We start from the raw sequence: 22427 nt of genomic DNA on the forward strand, positions 1-22427 counted from the left end.
TCTGAAATTATCTTTTCCTCTTCACTCCTAGGCTCCAACAGAAGTCCCCCTTAGACTATTCATAAGTTTATTTGTTTCATGAATTACCAACAGTTTTAATCATTTAGACAGAAGCTTTTAGTAATTCAAAAGAATCTTCAATTGATGCACTATTTTAGTAATGCTGTCTTCTTTATTCTGGGCTCTCTGAGGTAGGGCAGGTAGGAGAGACCACAATTACATGTACTGGAAGACATCTGACATGGGGAGAGGGTAAAGTAAGAGCTGAGCATGAATCAAGTCTAAGATGAGAGTTTAAGGTATTAGAGGTTATCTGAAAAGGGGGATATGAATAATCAAAGTGCATGCCTAATGTTATTATTTACTTGTCCATTGCTACACTCATAAAACTGCATTTTCAGTGACTCCCTAGTACATCTTACAAAGTAAAAAGGTAAAATGAAGGAAAAATGGAAATAAGCTGCAGTGTAAAAAAGCACAATACACTTACAAATTGTCAGTCTTCTCACAGAATTCACTTGGCAAGGCAAGAGTTAAATACCTCTCTAGCCCAATTTTAACTTTACTACAACAGTACTAGACTACTGTTTTTTTTTTTTTTTTAAAGATTTTATTTATTTATTTGACAGAGAGAAATCACAAGCAGGCAGAGAGGCAGGCAGAGAGAGAGAGAGAGGAGGAAGCAGGCTCCCTGCTGAACAGAGAGCCCGATGCGGGACTCGATCCCAGGACCCTGAGATCATGACCTGAGCCAAAGGCAGCGGCTTAACCACTGAGCCACCCAGGCGCCCCTAGACTACTGTTTTTAAGCAGACTATTAAACTCTTCCTAGACTTTTCTAGAGAGACCAAAGAAACATATTTAAAGCTAATCTTCAATCATTTCTTTTTAAGTTATTGTTGCGTTTTTTAATTAATCATTTCCTCATAACACAACCCCATTTACAAAATGAGTTTTTAACACAGTGGTTCTTCAGAAAGGAATATAAATCAAATGGTCATGGACAGTGAATTTTTTTTTTTTTTTTAAAGAAAAGCTTAAGGAGTGGGGAGTAAATAAGTACTCAATTCTAAAACAGATCCTAAGATTATAGAATACAAATACCAACATCAAAATTTGTTAACATTTAACCCCATCTCAGAAAATGGTATCTCCATTCTATCATTCATGTGGGCCAAAAACTTGAGATTGTCTTTGCTTCTCCTTTCTCCCAAATTTCACATGCAATCCCATCAGACAATTTCCTAGGTTCTACTACCTTGATATATATTCAGAATCTTGATTTCTTCCCACCACCCTTACTACTACCACTCTAGTCCAAACTGCCATTTATCTCAACTACTGCAGTTAAGTGTTCTAACTACTCATCTTGCTTCAATCTTTGACCCCTGCATAGCAACCAGTGATTATTCTAAAATATAATCTCACTGAGTCATTCTCTGCTCAAAACACTAATAATGTGCCCTCTCTTAAAAATAAAATCCTCTCTTTAACATGGCCTACAACACCCTACTTAGTCCAGAGGGCTGGGTAGAAATCCAGGAAAGAGTAAATCCGAAGTTGTTCAGGCCTCCTTCATTTTATATAGAAGGCAATAATGATGAGGATGATGATTACTCAAACATTTACTGAACACTTACTATGAAGGACTATGGCCAAGGGACTGAAGCACCTCATTACAGAAAATAAACCTGAATTTTTCATCCCTGTGGAAAATCAAATATTTGGGCATAAGGCAGTTCTCCTTTAGTAAGAATGTTCTCTGAAAATCTAGAATCTCTAAGCACCATAACATTTATAAAAACAAAGTTTTATTGTCAGGGCAATTAAAGCATCTGAACTAAATTCCACTGTTACTCCTAATTGGAAATGGCACAATAGGCTTAGGATGCAATCAATCTTGGATGTTGGCATTCCACTTCCCACCTCCTACAGCAGTACCTTACCATGTGAAAGATAAAGTAGATTTATTTTGGGTAGCTCTCAAGGATAAAACTAAGACCAATATATTGCAGGCAAGGAACTTGCCTTGCGAGATAGTGAATTCCTTATTATTAGAAGCATTCAGATTGGACAGCCATCTGTTGACAAAATGTAGATGAGGTTCTTTCAATGACAGGGCAGAGATAGACAGGGGTTGAACTAGCAAATCATGAAAGCCTTTTTCTATGGCACTATATGCATCTAAGAGAAACCAGCACCAGCACTGGAATGTATCTTTGATGTGTGCCTAAATAATGTATAATTAGAATATCATTCATGATGACAATTATAGTGATGCTGAACAAATGTTAGGGTTTGGAGAATCTGGTCCTAAAATGAATTCCAAAAAAGCAGCATGGACACAGGGCAGAAGATGACTGTTTCCCAGGCAGCAGCTCTTAAGACAGTTTTTTATAGCTAAAATCCAACCGTATATCATACCAAATGCTTTTATGATAATTACTTGTTGCTCTACATCAAAATCCTCGTCCAATCCTCTTTACCCCACCCCTTCCCAGTCATTATCCTTTTCTGGTTTCCTCTTTACAAAGGAACTCTCAGCCAATTAGATAAGTCAGTAATTGAAAAGAGAATTTTGTATGTAAAAGATAATAGTAATAAAGCCTGATAACAGGGGGCCTTGAAAGCTAGACAGCGTTTGGATTTTAAGAAAACAAAAACACCTCACTATAATGTTTTGGAGGACAATAATAAAATGAAAACAGTACTTTAGAAAGATTAATTAGCCTGACAGTGCTAGGAAATCAGTGTCTGGGTTGAATAACCATGCTACTATTCAATGGTTAACTCTATTATTGCTATTTATGAATATCTACTATTTTGTGGCAATTTGAGAACAATATTCCTCTATAGCAGCCTAGTTTTTCTACAGCTAGTGTTTTAAAAAAATCCAACATGAACCAAATGGAGTATAGAAGTAACCCTAAGAGCTCATATTAAGCTCTGCTTTAAAAGGGAAAATCTGGGCAAAAAGAAAAATTAAAAAGAAAAAAAATAAGATCATATATAATAAGCTTAATGGAAGTAAACAACATGGCATGTTTTCTCCAAGAAAAAAATACAACTAAAATTGCTAAAACCAACTGCTTTATATTGAAGTATTTTATTTTAAATTTAGTTTTCAGGGTACAGATTTATTATCAACACAGTTTTTCTAAAATTAAATACATATATAAGTGGATCTTGTAGGATACTTACTGTGCTGCCCCTTCCCTGAGGAGATTGTCATTATTAAGTAGTAGCCGAACATCTGAGGAGAAAACATTAAAAGATGTTAAAATTAAAATTTTTAAAAATGTTAAAATTAAAAGGACGAACTTCAGAAAATTTTTTAAAAATCAGGCTTTGGAAAGTTAGTTTTCAGATATATGTACACATAGAAATTCTTTGTTTTTTTTTAAATATTTTTGAGGGGCGCCTGGGTGGCTCAGTGGGTTAAAGCCTCTGCCTTTGGCTTGGGTCATGATCCCAGGGTGCTAGGATGGAGCCCCACATCGGGCTTTAAAAAAATTTTTTTTTTTTTTGACAGAGCGAGCACAAGCAGGGGGAGCAGCAGGCAGAGGGAGAGAGAGAGGCAGGCTCCCTGGTGGGTCTCAATCCCAGGACCCTGGGATCACGAACTGAGTGGAAGGCAGATGCTTAACTAACTGAGCCACCCAAGCACCCCTACCAGAAATTCTAAAAATGCAAGTGACAGATGCTAATGTTCATAAATTTGCATGTAATTATTTGTGATAAAATAATCTAACAGTAACTTTTTATTTTAAAGATTTTATTTATTTATTTGACAGACAGAGATCACAAGTAGGCAGAGAGGCAGGCAAAGAGAGAGAAGGAAGCAGGCTCCCCACTGAGCAAAGAGCCCGATGTGGGGCTCCATCCCAGGATCCTGAGATCATGACCTGAGCCGAAGGCAGAGGCTTAACCCACTGAGCCACCCAGGCGCCACAACAGTAACTTCTTAAAGTATTTCGTAGCAAATGAAAAACATGGTTTAAAGAAAGTTATAGTTAGGATTATTAATTTTGTATCTAAAAAAATCCTTTAAAATGAGATTAAGAACTGGAGGTTTTCCTGTAACACCAGACCAAGAAAGCTGGGCAAAATTCAATCAGTGGCAGTAAAATCGCTGAATATATTTTTCTATGAAGGATCTAATGTAGGGGACTATATCCTTTTAAAAAACTGTGTGTCCAAAAAAAAAAAAAAAAGGCTGTGTGTGAAGAGTCTAGTCACTCTTCTTTTGGGAGAGGAGAGTCCTTGTTATATAAGAAACTATCAAGCATTAACTCTAATACAGAAGACTATAAACCAAAGGCCACTGACTCTTAGGGCTTCTGAAAGAGGCTGGCAGAGGCCAATGTGTAGCATGCCAATAAAAACCAGCCCTCTCATGCTAAAAGTAGCTTGCCAACTTTTTTTTTTAATAGTTTGCCAATTCTTAATCTAATGCTTCCATATCAATTATTCTCATGATAGTCCTGTAAAGTACATTCAGTTGTCAGAAATAAAACAAGGGACTTCTAACTACAAAGGCTATTAACTTGTTAAAACAAGAATTTATCAGAGCTAATCAACTGAATAAAGCTCAAGTCGTAAGAAAACTTCCTAACAGCTCAGTTGTTGAAAATTTATATCTGATCAATATGGAAAATAGACCAGAGAAAACAAGGCTGCATTTGTTTCTTTTGCTATTGTGTTCAAAATCCACAAACAAGTCTATAAGGAAGAATGTCTGGATTTATTTCTACTGTAATTATTTACTCCTTATAGTAAATGTTTACATGTTCTCCTGGTTACTCTTTATCTATATCATGAATTTTTATCGATGGAGATTACTGATTGTTCTATGATGTATAGGGCCCTGGGCCAAGTACAGATGAATATCATCACATAGTTCCTTTTAAGTAAGTAGCTGTCTAATGTAAAACTGCAATTTCCAAAATAAATGCTTGCGCAAATGAGCCAAGATGCACAAAGAACTTTACGATAATTCAACAACTTAAAATGGGATTGTAATGATCGATTTTATCATGAAGTTCAAGATGCCTCATCTACATTTTTCATTCTGTATTATGTTAAGCCAGTGAGTGGCACAGAAGGTTATAAATGTATTGGAAAAGTCGTTCCCAAGCTGGCTGTGACTCAGAATCACCTAGGAGAACCTGATAAAACAGACTACCCAATTCTACCTCAGATCTAATGAATGAGAAATTGTAAGAGGACGGTAATGCTGGAAGCTATGTATGTGACAAGCCACCCAGATGCAATCAGTTCAGCCCCAATGATTTTAGAAAGTGTCCCGTAATGTCTTGAGTGAAAGCACTGGGGGCGCCTGGGTGGCTCAGTGGTTTGGGCTGCTGCCTTCGGCTCGGGTCATGATCTCAGGGTCCTGGGATCGAGCCCTGCATTGGGCTCTCTGCTCCGCAGGAAGCCTGCTTCTCTCTCTCTCTCTCTCTCTCTGCCTGCCTCTCTGCCTACTTGTGATCTCTGTCTGTCAAATAAATAAATAAAATCTTTAAAAAAAAAAAAAATGGGCGCTTGGGTGGCTCAGTGGGTTGGGCCGCTGCCTTCAGCTCGGGTCATGATCTCAGGGTCCTGGGATCGAGTCCCGCATCGGGCTCTGCTTAGCGGGGAGCCTGCTTCCTTCTCTCTCTCTGCCTGCCTCTCGGTGTACTTGTAATTTCTCTTTGTCAAATAAATAAATAAAGTCTTAAAAAAAAAAAAATAAGATAGGTAACCTAATTTATGGGTTAAGAATTTGCTTTTGACTCCGAGCTGGGTGAGAATCCTTGGTCTGACACTTGACTAGCTAGGTGACAATGGATAAGTTACTTTCACCTATTTGAATCTTGACTTCTTTAGCTACAGCTATAATGTGCTGTAAGGATTAAAAGAGATAGTTTATATGTAATTAAGGAGAGCTTAAAATATACTAATACTTACTCACCATTGAACACTTCATTAAATTCCCCTGGGGGTGCATGAGTGATGAATTTAGCAGCTATGCGCACCTAAAGAGAAATAAAATGAGACTAATAAATAAAATAATATAACAGATTACAAAAATTTCATCACATTCCTTGAAATAACACTTCCTATTTAAACCTTTACTGTTTAGGAGCAAAAAAAAAAATTTGTTTGCAAAATATCCCAAAACTTTTAGCATCAATATAGCTTAGTCCTGATTTAGGGATATCCATGATGCTTTGATTAAGTTTTATTTTTCTTTAAAAAGCTGAATAATCAGTTTTTGGTCAAAATATACTACAGTTATAGCTTTGTGCAGTTGGCAGAATCAAAGCCAACAAGGTTTATCCGAGCATAATTATTGCTAATTTAAAACTTTCCCCCAAATATACCACAGTCACAAAAAGAGAAATCTATGATCCTAATCTCTTATAAACATTTAAACAAAACTAAATAAATTAGTAAATTGGTAGGATACCAAATTGTGTTTATGGTGTTTACAGCCAAGCAGAATGGTTCAATACTAATAAATCAGTATAAAGGAGCAAACCCTTGTTATTCTCTTAACTCTTGCTGGGAAAAAAGGACAAAATTCAACACTCAAATATCATAAAACCACAGAACTACTAATGTGGGGCAGGAATAAGCTTCTTTAACTTGAAAAAGGATTATCTACCAAAATTCTATAGCATACCTAATAATGATGCATAAATGCAAGCAGTGTCCCCTAATTTTAAAAATGACATCACCTAAACTATTAAACACCATTAAGGTCCTAAAGAATACGACAGACAAAATTTCTTCCGTTCTTCCTTCTAACTCCCTCTCCGACTCCCTATTGCCATTCTACTTCTCTGGATCTCCTATTAGAGATGGATGTTGAAATCATAGAATCTAATCTGTATATCTCATTTTTTTTCTCCTAGATTTTTATCTTCTATTGTTATTTTATACTTTTTTGGGAGAGAAGGCCTCAGAGTTCCATTTTTCAATTCACTAAAATGCTTTCCGGTTAGGTCTACTTTGCTATTCAGATAATTATTTTAACTGTCCTATTTTAAATTTCCACAACTTTTATTTTTGTGTGGGCAATAATCTCTTGAGTCTCCTTGAGGATATTACTTTTTTTTTTAAACTATACTGACTTTAAAGTCTTGTTCTATGGACTGTCTCCTAAGAATTTAGATCTGCTTTTTGTTTGAGTTTGGTGATTTTCTTCCATTGTACTGGTGTTCCAGAAATGTTTGGTGTTCCTCCTTGAATTTAATTTAGCTTACCTGTTCTGTTTACCTGCAGTTTGTCTCCAGTGATTATAGGGGAGGGAAAAAGTAGACTTGCTGCTGGCTATGAGCAGGAGGTATGAGCAGATTAATTTCTAAGGGTGCCTCATAAGGGCCAGAGGCTACCTAAGGTACTGCCCTGCCTCTCTCCTCTCAATGCTCATTCTTATGCTATATTCTGAGGACAAATGGATTTCCTGTCTGCAGTCCAGGCCAAATGGGAGAGAAAAGAGGAGCCAAGTGGTACAGTTAGCTTACAGGAAAGTTCCCTAATCAATCTACACTAAGATTCTTTTGAGTCTTTTCTTTCTTGCTCCTTAAATAAAGTTCCTCCATGGGGCTCCTGTGTGGCTCAGATGTTAAGCATCTGCCTTTGGCTCAGGTCATGATCACAGTATCCTGGGACCAAGCCCTGCATCAGGCTTCCTGCTCTGCGGGAAAGCCTGCTTCTCCCTCTCCACTCCCCCTACTTCTGTTCCTCTCCCGCTCTCTCTCTCTCTCTGTCAAATAAATACATAAATAAATAATCTTTTAAAAAGAAAAAAAAAATATTTTTAAAAATAAAGTTTCTCTAAATGATTCCTACTTCCATAACAGTTTTCTTTAAAGTGCTTTGGGTTATAATTTCTTCTCATCTTACTTCTCACCACTATGAATTTACCATTCTGCTTTCTTTCTATGAAGAACTGCTAAAAAGTTTTGGTCCAATGATGGCACTCCCACTTTTTAAAAGTTACTAGTTCATTTCTCCTCTCATTCGATTTTCCCCCACTCTTTCCATTCTAATAAGGTTTGGCATAAACCGTGAGGTGAAACCATGTGCTCAGTCTGCCATATAATTTAATCTCTTAGCTCTCATCAAGTCAAATGTGAAATACAAAGAATGTACAAACCCATTTAAAAGAAAAAATAATCTGGAGTATCATTTGGCATTATAAATATATAATTATGATGTTAGCAATAATAGGACTGACCTCAAATGAGTCTCACAGTATAATTCTAACACACTATGACAGAAAAAATGATGAAAATTCCTTAATTTTTGATGTGATAATGAGTATGAAGATGATTCAATCCACTGATGAAAGGCAAAGAGGAACATGATATATCTACCAATAATCTAAACCCTACTTTCCAAATAGGCATCCTCTGTTGACCTCTTAATTTCCTTCAAACAATTTATTATTTTTTAAAGATTTTATTTATTTATTTGACAGAGAGAGAGAGAGATATCCAGAAAGGGAACATAAGCAGGGGGAGAGGGAGAAGCAGGCTCCCCGTGGAGCAGGGAACTCAATGTGGGGCTCGATTCCAGGACCCTGGAATCATGACCTCAGCCAAAGGCAGCTGCTTAATGACTGAGCCACCCAGGCGCCCCTCCTTCACACAATTTAAATTTTTTGCTGACCCAATCAAATTAAGCCTACCATCAAAGTCAAACCATTCTTAAGCAGGAAAAAGAATTTCAGGAGTCTTGAAAATAAGGCTGGGAACTGAGAAGAAAGAAAAAGACAAAAAACACTTTACAATTTTAGGTTTATACAGAAGAGATCTTATATGACTACACTCTTATTCTAAGAATAAAAGAAAAGCTGTCCCATGGACAAACTTACTTCTTCATCAAGAAAGATCTACTGATTATGGGGCACCTGGGTGGCTCAGTGGGTTAAGCCGCTGCCTTCGGCTCAGGTCATGATCTCAGGGTCCTGGGATCGAGTCCCGCATCGGGCTCTCTGCTCAGCAGGGAGCCTGCTTCCCTCTCTCTCTCTCTCTCTGCCTGCCTCTCTGCCTACTTGTGATCTCTCTCTGTCAAATAAATAAATAAATAAATAAATCTTTAAAAAAAAAGAAAGATCTACTGATTATGGAACAAGGCAGACCAGAAACCTGGATTCTAATTACTAGATGTGTCAGTCCATTAACTAACTGGATTTGTGATTCTAGAAACACTAGAATCTAACTAACCTTTTTTTGGTTCTGAATTTCCTCATTATAATCCAACTCCTAAAAGAGATGAGAGTATCTGCAAAATTTCTTTGAGCTATAAAACTCTACCTGATTTTTTAAGACTTAGTATGTGTATGGAAGCAGAGGCAAGGAATCCACACCACACACCTTAAAATATTCTATGAACATAAAATTTGAGAACCCTGTCATGACAGGGTAATTACAGATAATGTATTATTTTTCTGGGATGAAAACTGATGGAGATTGGGGCGCCTGGGTGGCTCAGTGGGTTAACCCTCTGCCTTCGGCTCAGGTCATGATCTCAGGGTCCTGGGATTGAGCCTCGTATTGGCTCTCTGCTCAGCAGGGAGCCTGCTTCCCCCATCTCTCTGCCTGCCTCTCTACCTACTTGTGATCTCTCTTGCTCTGTCAAATAAATAAATAAATCTTTAAGAAAAAAAAAAAAAAAAAACTGATGGAGATTAAGAAGAAATACTCCATAAAGCTCTTACATTAACTAACAATAAAAAGAACAGCTCTAATTAGGAAATAAGAAATGCTGCTCGACTCATGAAAATTACACTACACAGGACTAACAGTTCCCATATGGATTGCCAACTGTATATATTTGCATTGGCCTGTGCAGTTAATCATATTTCTGTCCTCATCAACTGTTGCTGTCAATCACTCATTTAAGAAATTAGTAAACCTACTTTGACAGCAAACTTTTTTTTTAGTCTATTTGTGGCAAATCTGCTGAGTGGCTGTGGTCTATCCCACTTCTGTCCAGGTGCTTTCCCCATAACCCTCACATAGTTGTGAAACTCCCTTCAGTCAAGAAAACTGAAGTGTGTGTAGTTCAAGAACCTGACACATACAGAGCATTAAAGTATTAAAGGCCACACTGAGGCACCAAGAAGATGTAATCAGCTCTAATGCATGTAAAGAGGGATGGGGTAGCCTTTAAATACAGTGATGTATGAGCCGGACTGAAGGATGTGCAGTATCAAGGAGGGCATTCCAGTCAGAGGAAACAATATGTATAAACTAAGACAACACTGTACAAAAAACTGAATGTAGATATTTAAAAGATTTGCAAAATGTAAAATAGTTCTACTTTCCCCACTAATTTTTGTTTTGGAAAATAGTTTTTTTCCCCAGAACAAAATACCGATCATTTATATTAAAATGTAGTAATCATGAACTAATGCTTTAAAAATCTCTTAAGTTTTGATATTTAGTAAATAGATATAAGCTACATAAATAAAAACTTGATTCCTAAGAGTGCAAAGGGTTCCTGGGAGCAAAAAAGTCTGAGAAGTTTTCTATCTTTTAACACAGGTTGATGTTTATCATCTGCTGTTGAGTGAAAAAAGTTCACACAATGGTGTATTCCTGTTTTATTAAGAGTAAATATATTCGGGGCGCCTGGGTGGCTCAGTGGGTTAAGCCGCTGCCTTCGGCTCAGGTCATGATCTCAGGGTCCTGGGATCGAGTCCCGCATCGGGCTCTCTGCTCAGCAGGGAGCCTGCTTCCCTCTCTCTCTCTCTCTGCCTGCCTCTCCGACTACTTGTGATTTCTCTCTGTCAAATAAATAAATAAAATCTTAAAAAAAAAAAAAAGAGTAAATATATTCACCTACAACTGTAGCTACTAATTTTAATTAGGACTTCCTCTGGTATTACAAGATATTTTTCTTTTCTTTTGGGCTTATCTCCATATTCAAAAAGCTGTACAAGGAATATAAATTACTTGTATGAGTAAGAGAACTTTCTCCTTGAAGTTAGTACTGCTTACTCCCCTTTATCTATTTCACCCATTACTTCATTACTTGTACATTAAAGATAATTTTAAAATTTTTAAAAATCCAAAGAGGAGCATGCCAACATCTCCCATCCAATAAATTAATTTTTTTTAGATTATTTATTTATTTATTTGACAGAGAGAGAGATCACAAGTAGGCAGAGAGGCAGGCAGAGAGAGAGGAGGAAGCAGGCTCCCTGCAGAGCAGAGAACCCAATGCGGGACTCGATCCCAGGACCCTGAGATCATGACCTGAGCCTAAGGCAGCAGCTTAACCCACTGAGCCACCCAGGCGCCCCTAAATTAATTTTTTTTAAAGATGAAAGACGAGCACCTAACTGGCTCAGTCAGTACAGCATGAGACTCTTTATCTTGGGGTTGTGAATTCGAACCCCACGCTGGGTATGAGATAAAGTCTTAAAAAAAAAAAAAAGATGAAAGAGGACATAAACAAGATAAAAGCTTTGGAGTGACATCAAAACTGAAAGCAAGGGGCAAGGAAGCTGAAGGACAGGATAACATGAGGCTGGTAAAATGCTGAAAGCAAAAAGGAGGCTTTTCAAAGTCATATTTTGCATAGGCTTTTTGACCAGGAGCTTAGCCTTATTCACTTCCTAGCTGCACAGTGTGTAATGCTCGAAAGTACAGGATAGTTAATTAGTAAAATGAAGGGATTATGTTGAAAGAGAAAAGTAAACTAAAAGCTTGCTTCCATTTTCTAAAGAAAAAAAAAACACAAAGTACACAAAAGTCAGAGAAAGAGGAATATCGAGTAGTAGTATCTGAATTCAGGCTTAAGTGCTGAAGAATTGTAATTAAAGTGCTGGAAAAAAAAAGTTAATGATCCCCATAAATCTGAGAATATCAAGAATAGGAAAAATGGGGGCACCTGGGTGGCTTAAATGGTTAAGCGTCTGCTTTGGCTCAGGTCATGATCTCCAAATCCTGGGATCCAGCCCCATGCCAGGCTCCCAGCTCAGCAGGCAGTCTGCTTCTCCTCCTTCCTCTGCCTCTCCCCGCAGCCCCCCCCCCCCACACCCCATGCTCTGTCTCTCTCTCTCTCTCTCAAATGAATAAGTAAAATCTTTAAAAAAATAAAATAGGAAAAATATCCAATTACAGAAATGAAAACATCCCCCATTTTTAAATGAAAGCCGGTGAGAGGTGGAGACATATGCAACAAGGGTGAAATTCTAAATGAATGCCTAAAAAGAATGTAGTCATCATTAAATGCCAAAGGTGGATCCCAAAAACACTGTCATGGTCAATAATACCCATGTTATTTTCTGAGAGTTATTTTAAAAAGGTGGGCTACTTAGTATCAGGTAAGTCTTAGAATTTGCCAGTCTTTGACAACAGATTCTGAAGTGGCAAGGCGATTTCTCTCTGTAACAATACCATAAAAATACTTTGAAACAGTAGTTGAAATCTTAATGCTACATTTATATATTCTCTATAAAAATAAAAATCTGTTCTATGGTCTCCAAGGCCCTTCAATATTTGGTTCCCTCCCCCCATCTCCTACTGTCCAGCTCTGAGACCTTACAGCTAGCTACACTACTGCCTCAGGGTGATTACATTTCTTGTTCCTTTTGCCAGAAATACTCTTCTGTCAGAGCATCACTCTTCATTCAAATCTCTGTTCAAATGTCACCCTCAGGGGTGCCTGGGTGGCTCAGGGGTTAAGTGTCTACTTTTGGCTCAGGTCATAATCCCAGAGTCCTGGGATGGAGCCCCAAACTGGGCTCCCTGCTTAGCCGAACCCTGCTTCTCCCTCTCTGACTCCCCCTGCTTGTGTTTCCTCTCTCGCTGTGTCTGTCTCTCAAATAAATAAATAGAATCTTAAAAAAAAAAAAAAAAGTCACCTTCTGATTTCCTGACTCCTATATACAAATTAGCCATGATACTTTCTGCACCCTTTACAACTGTAGCCCGTTTACCTGCTTGTTCTTCAAGGAACTTGTTACCACTACAAGGACATCTCGTGGGCTCAGTCAGTTAAGCATCCAACTGTGGATCTCAGCTCAGGTCATGACCTTAGGGCTGTGAGATCAAGCCCCGTGTAGGGAGGGCTCTGTGCTGGGTGTGGAGCCTGCTTAAGATTCTCTCTTTTCTCTCTACCTCCCTTCCCCCTCTTTCTCTCTAGGAAAAATAAATAAATAAATAAATAAGCACTATCCTAATGTTTCTTTCTCAATACCCCCAAAAGCATTCCAAGAACACAGAGCAAACTGCTAATATAAACTGCCAGCAAACTACTAATGTAAAAAGCCAGACAGTGAACATTTTAGGGCTACGTGGGGCACATGGTCTTGGTCCCAACTGTAAACAAATGAGCATGGTATGTTCCAATAAGTTTTATTCATTTTTAACTGAGGTACTATTGGGAAATAAAGTTATAAGATATTTAAAGTGTAAGATGTGATTTAATAAATGTATACATTGTAAAGGACTATTGCCACTGAGCTAATTTTTAAGAAAATTTATTTCTTCATTTGAGAGAGAGAGCAAGTATAAGCAAGGGGAGCAGCAGGCAGAGGGTGAGGGAGAAGCAGCGCACCCCCACCCCCGCCGCCAAAAGAGCAGGCCTGCTCATCCTAGGACTCAGAGATCAGAACCCAAGCTGAAGGCAGACACCCAATCAACCAAGACACCCAGGTGACCTGCTAATTATTTTTAAAAAGATTTTATGTATTTATATGACAGAGAGAGAGAATGAGTAAGAGGGCACACGCAGGGGGAGTGGTAGAGGGAGAGGGAGAAGCAGAATCCCCGCCAAGCAGGAAGGTGGACCCTGGGCTCCACATCAGGACCCCAGGATCATGATCAGATGCTTAATAGAATGAGCCACCCAGGTACCTCCACCTCCACTGAGCTAATTAAAACATTATTTTGGATACTCTAATTTATATTTCATGTAATTTTCCCATGTCATGAAATATTCTTCTTCCGATTTCCTCCCCTAACCATTCAGAAAACATTAGCGTGTAGTCTATATAAAAACATGTAGTGGATCAGATTGGCCAACCCCTGGCACAGAACGTAAAAACTCATTATGTTTGTTCCTTGCTGTATATCCAGAACTGAGACCTGGCACATGCTAGGAATGTAAATGAATGACTATTTTATTGTTTACAAAACTCCTTCATAACCAGCTTCTCTTCTGATCTTAAAACAGCTTGTTTAAGAAGGCAGGCAAGAGACACTTATCCCCACTACAAAAGGAACAGGTTCAGAGTTTAAGTGCCTTGTCCAAGGTCACATACTTATACAGAGGTGGACATACAAATGGACAATCAACTGTACTATGCAGTAGTAACAGGTATTAAAATTCAGAAGGATTGTCTTTAGCATGGTATCACATGGATTTAGCCTAGTCCTTTTAGAATTTTTTTTTTTTTTAAATCAGGAAATGAGTCAGAGCCTTGCTTATGAAAGCTGTAGTTGAAATAAAGTTAGGAGGGATAAATACAATGATAAAAAATAACTCTAAAAGTCAGTATTATCTAGGGCGCCTGGGTAGCTCAGTTGGCTAAGTGACTGCCTTTGGCTCAGGTCATGATCCTGGAGTCCCGAGACTGAGTTCCGCATCAGGCTCCCTGCTTGGCAGGGAGTCTTGCTTCTCCCTCTGACCCTCCCTCTTCTCATGCTCTCTCTCTTCCTCATTCTCTCTCGCAAATAAATAAATAAATAAAATCTTTTTTTTTTTTTTTTTAAATCAGTATTATCTAGCTTCAAAACTTGGTCGAACTAATGAGATGAAGGGCACCTGGCTGGCTCAGTCCGTTAAGCATCTGCCTTCAGGTTAGGTCATGATCCCAGGTTCCTGGGACAGAGTCCCACTTTGGGCTCCCTGCTCAACAGGAAATCTGCTTCTCCCTCTACCCCTCCCCACTGCTTGTGATCACTCATTCTCTTTCAAATAAATAAATAAATAAATAAATAAAAACAAGATGAAATTTGGTAGAGGTAAACCAAATCATTGGCAGAAGTAAAAAGGGAAAGTGAAATGGCTAAGTAGTTAGAGATCTCAAAAATATTTTGGGAGGCAGTGCAAATGAGGGATGACACTTTTATTTTTATTTTTTTTATATTTCTATTTTATTATTTATTTGACAGAGTCACAAGTAGGCAGAGAGGCAGGCAGAGAGAGAGGAGGAAGCAGGCTCCCTGCAGAGCAGAGAGCCCGATGTGGGGCTCGATCCCAGAACCCTGCGATCATGACCTGAGCTGAAGGCAGAGGCTTTAACCCACTGAGCCACCCAGGTGTCCGGAGGGATGACACTTTTAAAAACAGTGATTTAATCAATCATTCGTAAGACTGGGGTAGGGAAAGAAAAGTTGAAAGCAGGTATATCAGGGTGCCTGGGTGGCTCAGCTAGTTAAGCATCTGCCTTCAGCTCAGGTCAGGATTCCAGGATCCCGGGATCGAGCCCTGCATCGATCTGCTTAGTAGGGAACCTGCTTCTCCCTCTCCCTCTGCTTGTGCTCTCTCACTCGTTCACTCTCTCTCAAATAAATAAAATTGATTTTTTTTTTTTTTTTAAGAAAGCATATATCCCATAGAGGGGAGGCATGTCATCCCCAGCCTAACAGAGAATCACTGTTATGGAGGTTCTGGTGGAACAAAAACTTAACTGCTGCTTTAAAAAACAAACCAAAAACAAGGCTTTTAAAATATATTCCTGTTCCATAAAGTAATAGTTTCACTGCACGTAGCAGTCATCTGCAGTGAAGGATATAACTCCGCATATATTTTATTTATTTTGTACAATATTTTAACTAATTTCCACACCCAGTGGGGGGCGCAAACCTACAACCTGAAGATCAGCAGTCACACAATCCACCAGGTGCCCCTCCATGTACACCTTTTTTTTAAGTTTTTAAAAAATATTTATTTTTATTTATGTTTTTAGAGAGGGGCAGGGGCAGAGGGAAAGGGAAAGAGATCCTTAAGCAGACTCAGTCTCACAACCCCAAGATGATGACCTGAAGTCAAGAGTCACACGCTCCATAGACTGAGCCAGCCAGGTGCCTGCACATATATTTTGAAGGGAGTCTCATACACAATTCCATCCCTTCATATACTTAAATACTGCAATAATGTTAATTTCACGGAGTCCAGTGTACTATGTTTCTAACCTATAAAGGGAGAATTTAGACTCTAAGTATCAGAGATAAGTTTTCCTAGATTTTCCTAGAGATAAGTTTTCTTCCCATTCTTCTTACCTTTTCACCTCTCCAAAAGAGGGAAATAAAGAAAAATACCTAATCCTTGCAAGATTCAAAATTTCATTACATTACTAGTACCTGTAGTGAAAGTTTAAACATCAAACCAATTAATATATCTTATTGTTCCCCAGAAACTGCTAATTTTGTTAATTTTCAAATACTATAGTAAGAAGCTTTAGAAAATATATTAAAAGACACTTAGAAAACTTATAAAACTTGGGTTTTTAGCTTATTAAATAATCTTTTATTTTTTTTTATTTATTTATTTGTCAGAGAGAGAGAGAGAGAGAGTGAGAGCGAGCACAGGCAGACAGAGTGGAAGGCAGAGGCAGAGGGAGAAGCAGGCTCCCCGCGGAGCAAGGAGCCCGATGTGGGACTCGATCCCAGGACGCTGGGATCATGACCTGAGCCGAAGGCAGCTGCTTAACCAACTGAGCCACCCAGGCGTCCCTTAAATAATCTTTTAATAACAGATCCACATATTTCAACAGTACATCTTCATAACTGATTTAAAAATGATTTTCTTGACAATCACATACAACAGGACTAGAGTATTGAACAACTGTAGCTCTGTTTGAATGTTAGTGGATAATTCTGTACAGGCAAGGAAGACATTTCCCCCTAGATAATAGCCCCATTCTATTACCAGGAAGGCCCAGGCCCATTTATACTGCCCAAACTTTGAATACTTCAGGAGCCAAATCTCTGCCAGCTTGTTTCTCTGGTGTCTTCCAAAACCTTGACCTCCCTCTTAGACTACTGCGTGTATTAAAGACTTTGCTTCTGGGACTGACTTACACTGTCCTTGAAAGTTTTGCTTCTCCACTTATCCTTGCCCGTCTAAACACTTCCTATCTTTAAAGGTTGGGTTCTTCTGTTTCTTTCCAAGAAGTACTCCAAGTACTTACAAGAATCCTCTACCATACTATACCATACTTTGTTTGAACATTTATTATAGCACCCAAAATATAATTACTATAATTAGTTCTATAGATATTATTCTGTCCCCCAAAACTAAAGTTTTCTTTGAAAACTGCCTTGCTTTCCTTTCCTCTACTATACAAAGTCCAACAAAGTAAGAGCACATAGAAGGCAATTACTAAATGTTTACAAAAATTCTTCTGAATAACAGGATACTATGGAAGTTTTCTTAGCTTTTCAGATTACTAGTGGATACTACGGTAAACCGGAAAGATTCAGGCTCTGGAGCTGGAGACAGACCTGGATTTGAAAGTCAGTCACTTAATGTCTTTAAATCATATCCTTACCCTAAAGCGGGATAGTATCTACTTTCAATTATTATGAAATTTTAAAAGATAATAATTTTTGTTGTCAGCAGAATATTTAAAATATAGGGGCACCGGAGTGCCTGAGTGGCTCAGTGGGTTAAAGCCTCTGCCTTCGGCTCAGGTCATGATCCCAGGGTTCTGGGATCGAGTCCCGCATCAGGCTCTCTGCTTGGTGGGGAGCCTGCTTCCTCCTCTCCCTCTGCCTGCCTCTCTGCCTACTTGTGATCTCTGTCTGTCAAATAAATAAATAAAGTCTTAAAAAAAAAATACATTGCCTCAACGTGGTTCAATTCTTCATTTGATTCTAACTAAAGCTTTCGGTATATATCAACAATAAACTGTCTGGGGCAATAATTTAATAGGCAGGTTCCAAGCTGTTAACATGTACATATGATGGTATCAAAGCTGTAGAATTCCAGTTTCAGTGCCTTTATCAAATAAACAAAATCCCTCCTGGCTAAGGGTTCTCAGAGGCTAGTGAGAATTTAATTTGGGGCTGTAATTCTAGAAAAAAAATATATTCTCAGTGATCTCTATACCAAATGGAATATTGGTTTCACTAAATAAAACTTACTGTTAGCTGTTTTTTAAAATTTCAAATAAGTATTATTTTCCTAGTTTAGAACTAGAGACACTATAAAGACTCAGAATGTACTTAGAAATAAAAATTTAGCTATATACAGTTTATCAGTAAGGGCACGGCTTAAAAGCACAAAATATCTTTTTTTTTTTTTTTTTTAAAGATTTTATTTAGGGGCACCTGGGTGGCTCAGTGGGTTAAACCTCTGCCTTCAGCTCAGGTCATGATCCCAGGATCCTGGGATTGAGCCCCACATCGGGGTCTCTGCTCAGCAGGGAGCCTGCTTCCCCACCCCCACCCCGCCTACTTGTGATCTCTCTCTCTGTCAAATAAGTAAAATCTTTTTTTTTGTAAAAAAAAAAAAAGATTGTGATCTCTCTCTGCCTACTAAATCTCTGTCAAATAAATAAATAAAATCTTTACAAAAAAAAAGATTTTATTTATTTGACAGAGAGATCACAAGTAGGTGGTGGTGGGGGCGCAGGCTCCCTGCTGAACAGAGAACCTGATGCGGGGCTCAATCCCAGGACCCTGAGATCATGACCTGAGCTGAAGGCAGAGGCTTAACCCACTGAGCCACCCAAGTGCCCCAAAAGCACCAAATGTCTTAAATTAGGATAGATACTATAAAAAACAAATGATGGCATGTCCATCATTTAAAAGCCATTTTAAAGTAGTTCTTAGAAACTGTTTTCTCTATAGCAACCAATTTTAAGTTTGTCAAATATAGACAATAGGTAGGGAAAGCAGGCAAGTTTGTCTTAAGCAGAACAATTTCATTCACTCATTCATTCAAGGAAGATTTAATTGGCTTTATTAAATGATTCATGAATTGGGCAGCACTCCATCTAGCAAACAGAAAGGACCTCCCAACAATTTCATTTTTAAAATTCTATCAACTCTATAGAATAATTGCTTGAAAATTTATTGAAGTAACTACATAACATACATGTAAGTATCAAAGTTTCTCCTTGACCAAATATAAGACTCCTCTGAGCTCTCTCCTCAGCTAGGCCTTGATGTTGGCTCCATCCTATCTAGGACCTGCCTAACCCAGTTGTACCAAGAATCCTGTTGTCAGTCTAGGGAGAATTCCTCCACTTCTGATATCTGATCAAGCTCCTTATCCCCACCTTTGAAGTATAAGTCCTCAATCTGCCTTTAACAAGAATCCTGTTAGAGCTGTTTAGCAAGAATCCCTCTACCCTTGATGTGTCCTCTTAGTAATTTTCTATCACTGACCCCCTCACTCTGCTTGATGGCTATGCTCCCCAGCTGTTTTTACCTTATTTGGAGCTGAGCTCTAGCTCTCTCCCCTAATGCAAAAATACTGAATAAAGTCTTCTTATTTTAACAAGTGTCAGAATAATTTTTCTTTAACAGGGTCATTGTTGTATTTTATGTCACCTAGTATAACAGTATACAAACATGACATATTTAAACATAAAACAAGAGACACAAAAAAATCAGCTCTTGTCTATTTTATTTTCCCAACCATTCCCTTTTAATTTCTCTACGCACCAAGTTAGAAGGAAATTATCCCTTCATTCTCATTCTGGACTCTAATATAAAACCTCAGAATGTTGGTAAAAAGATTTCCAAGTATACATCTTTTTTTTTTTTAAAAGATTTTATTTATTTATTTGACAGAAATCACGAGTAGGCAGAGAGGCAGGCAGAGAGAAAGAGGGAGGCAGAGAGAGGTGGGGAGGCAGGCTTCCCGCTGAGCAGAGAGCCTGATGTGGGACTTGATCCCAGGACCCTGAGATCATGATCCGAGCCGAAGGCAGAGGCTTAACCCACTGAGCCACCCAGGTGCCCCCCGCCTTTTTTCCCCCAAGTATACGTCTTAAGTGTTCATTTAGAAGTTCAAAGTCAGTGGTAAGCCATATGACATCAACTATTGAACAGAAAAAAAAATTAAGTACTGGCTCAATCTCAGTGAACCCTTAAAAAATGTCTTACCTTAAATGCATATGGAAGGAGGTAAAAGACCCTATTTATTTTTTTGAAGATTTTATTTATTTATTTGACACAGAGAGAGTGCGAGCGCGAGCACAAGCAGAAGAACAAGCACAAGCAGCAGGCAGAGGGAGAGGAGAAGCAGGCTCACTGCTCAGCAGGAAGCCCAACTTGGGGCTGGATCCCAGGACCCTGGGATCACGACCCGAGCAGAAGGCAGATGCTTAACTGAGCCACCCAGGTGCCATAAGACCCTATTTGTTTTAATTAGAGGATCTAAGTGTCTAGTTCAAGAACTGAGGAAGCAGGGGTGCCTGGGTGGCTCAGTGGGTTAAGCCTCTGCCTTCGGCTCAGGTCATGATCCTGAGGTTCTGGGATCGAGCCCTGCACCGGGCTCTCTGCTCAGCAGGGAGCCTACTTCCCAATTTCTCACTGCCTGCCTCTCTGCCTACTTGTGATCTGTCTCTCTCTCTGTCAAATAAATAAAAAATCTTAAAAAAAAAAAATAGGATGGGCGCCTGGGTGGCTCAGTGGGTTAAAGCCTCTGCCTTCGGCTCAGGCCATGGTCCCAGGGTCCTGGGATCGAGGTCCCCCATCGGGCTCTATGCTCAGCAGGGAGCCTGCTTCCTCCTCTCTCTCTCTGCCTACTTGTAATCTCTGTCAAATAAATAAATAAAATCTTAAAAAAAAAAAACTAATCCACAAATTATTAAAAAAAAAAAAAAAAAAAGAACCAAGGAAGTAGGAAAGTCAGATATGTACTAATGAGTCAGAAAGAAAAGATAAAAATGAATGAAAAGATCATGTAAGCAACCTGCTGCTTAGGAGGTGGGTTAAAATGTATACACTCTCACCATCTATTCTAGGTGACTGGACAGACAGGTTAAAGATTCCAAATGCCGGATATACAATGGGCATTGTTTTGGAAACAGGAAGACCAAGTTACGAAACTAGGGAAAAATCCACACTAAACCCCTTGAGATGCAGATGCTGAGAGCAATGACCAAAGTCCAAAAGGGTAGCGTTCAGTGGTGAAAACCTCTGCTGCATGGAAACAAAAGCTTCTGACATTAAGATCTACTGCACAACTGGCATTTATGGCTTTCTAACTCAAAATTACATCTTTTTACCAATTTTAATTTTTCTTCAAAACCTTTGGGAGTCAGATGTGGTTTCACGTGCTGGCTTTAACATTTAATTGCTTAGGTCTTTGTTTCTTCATTTGTAGATATAATACCTGCTCATATCTAGGATTGTTTTAAGAATCCGATGAGGTAACATGAGAGACTAACACATAGCAAATACTTAACTTTCTTTAACTAAGTAAATGCCTAGATATTACTGAATTTTGAGTAAGATGTTTTCTTTAAAGTTCAGATCTCTGTGAAATAGTGAACAGGGGGTGCCTGGGTGGCTCAGTCAGTTAAGCGTCTGCCTTCGACTCAAGTCATGATCCCAGGGTCCTGAGGTCAAGCACCCCAGCAGACTCCCTGTTGAGCAGGGAGTCTTCTCCTTCTCTCTTTGCCCCCAAACCCCCAGTCATGTGCTCTCTCTCTCTTGCTCTCTCTCATTCTCAAATAAATAAATAAAATCTTTTAAAAAAGAAAAAAAGAATAGTGCAAGAGACCAACAAACCCCCTTTTGCCTTAAGCTGATGGTTCTGAACTTTTGCTGTATGTTAGGACACCCTGAAGAATTTTAAAAATACTGATGCTTAGGTTTCAACCACAGACATTCTGAGGTAACAGATATAGGGTAGAGCTTGGGCATCAAGATTTTTTTTTTTAAAGACTGTATATAGTCAGCACCTTGGCTTTTAAAATTTTTTATACTTTACCACTGTTAGCAAAAGAATTTATACAAATAATTGCCCTCAGTAAAGATCTATCAATCATTTAAAAATAACTAATTCAAAGCCAAATTACTAGTACAAATACAGAGCACAGAGCTTAAGAGGAAACGGGAGATGGATACGGGTTGGGTTGGTGAAAGACTACTGTAAGGAAGTGGAAGGTGGGTCTAAATTGAGCTCTCCAAAGTGCTTTAGATTGGGGGGGGGGGGAACCGTAGGATTGACAAAAGGTGCAGGGGGAAAACAGCCTCTTGTAAGCAGACCAGTCTCATAGGAACGGAGGGTTTATTTGGAGATAATAAAAGAGAAGAGTAGAATAAGATGAGTCAGAAGGCAGTAGTTTTACTAAGATCAAGTCTGGTTTTATTCTGTGGGTAATGGAGAAGTGCTGAAACTTTCCGAGTGGGAAGCTCCATTAATAAAATTAAACTGTTAGTAATATGGAAGTATTGGAATCCTTAATATGTCTTCATAAAATCTGGAAATCAATCTGTCCTCTAAGAGTTATG

At 38.7% G+C, this 22427-nt stretch overlaps 1 protein-coding gene across 1 annotated transcript in view; it reads right to left on the reverse strand.

The window, feature by feature from the left end:
• The window catches only part of CAPZA1 (capping actin protein of muscle Z-line subunit alpha 1), a 48671-nt gene that overhangs the window by 19673 nt on the left and 6571 nt on the right, over window positions 1–22427 (reverse strand). The window contains exons 2-3 of the mRNA XM_082685092.1: window positions 5954–6017; window positions 3202–3253 (exon numbers count right to left, since the gene is read on the reverse strand). Of these exons, the coding sequence (XP_082541218.1) occupies window positions 3202–3253; window positions 5954–6017 (116 nt within the window). The remainder of the gene's footprint in view (window positions 1–3201; window positions 3254–5953; window positions 6018–22427) is intronic.

Source organism: Mustela nivalis (genome assembly GCF_964662115.1).
Source record: "Mustela nivalis genome assembly, chromosome: 10".
NCBI lineage: Eukaryota > Metazoa > Chordata > Mammalia > Carnivora > Mustelidae > Mustela > Mustela nivalis.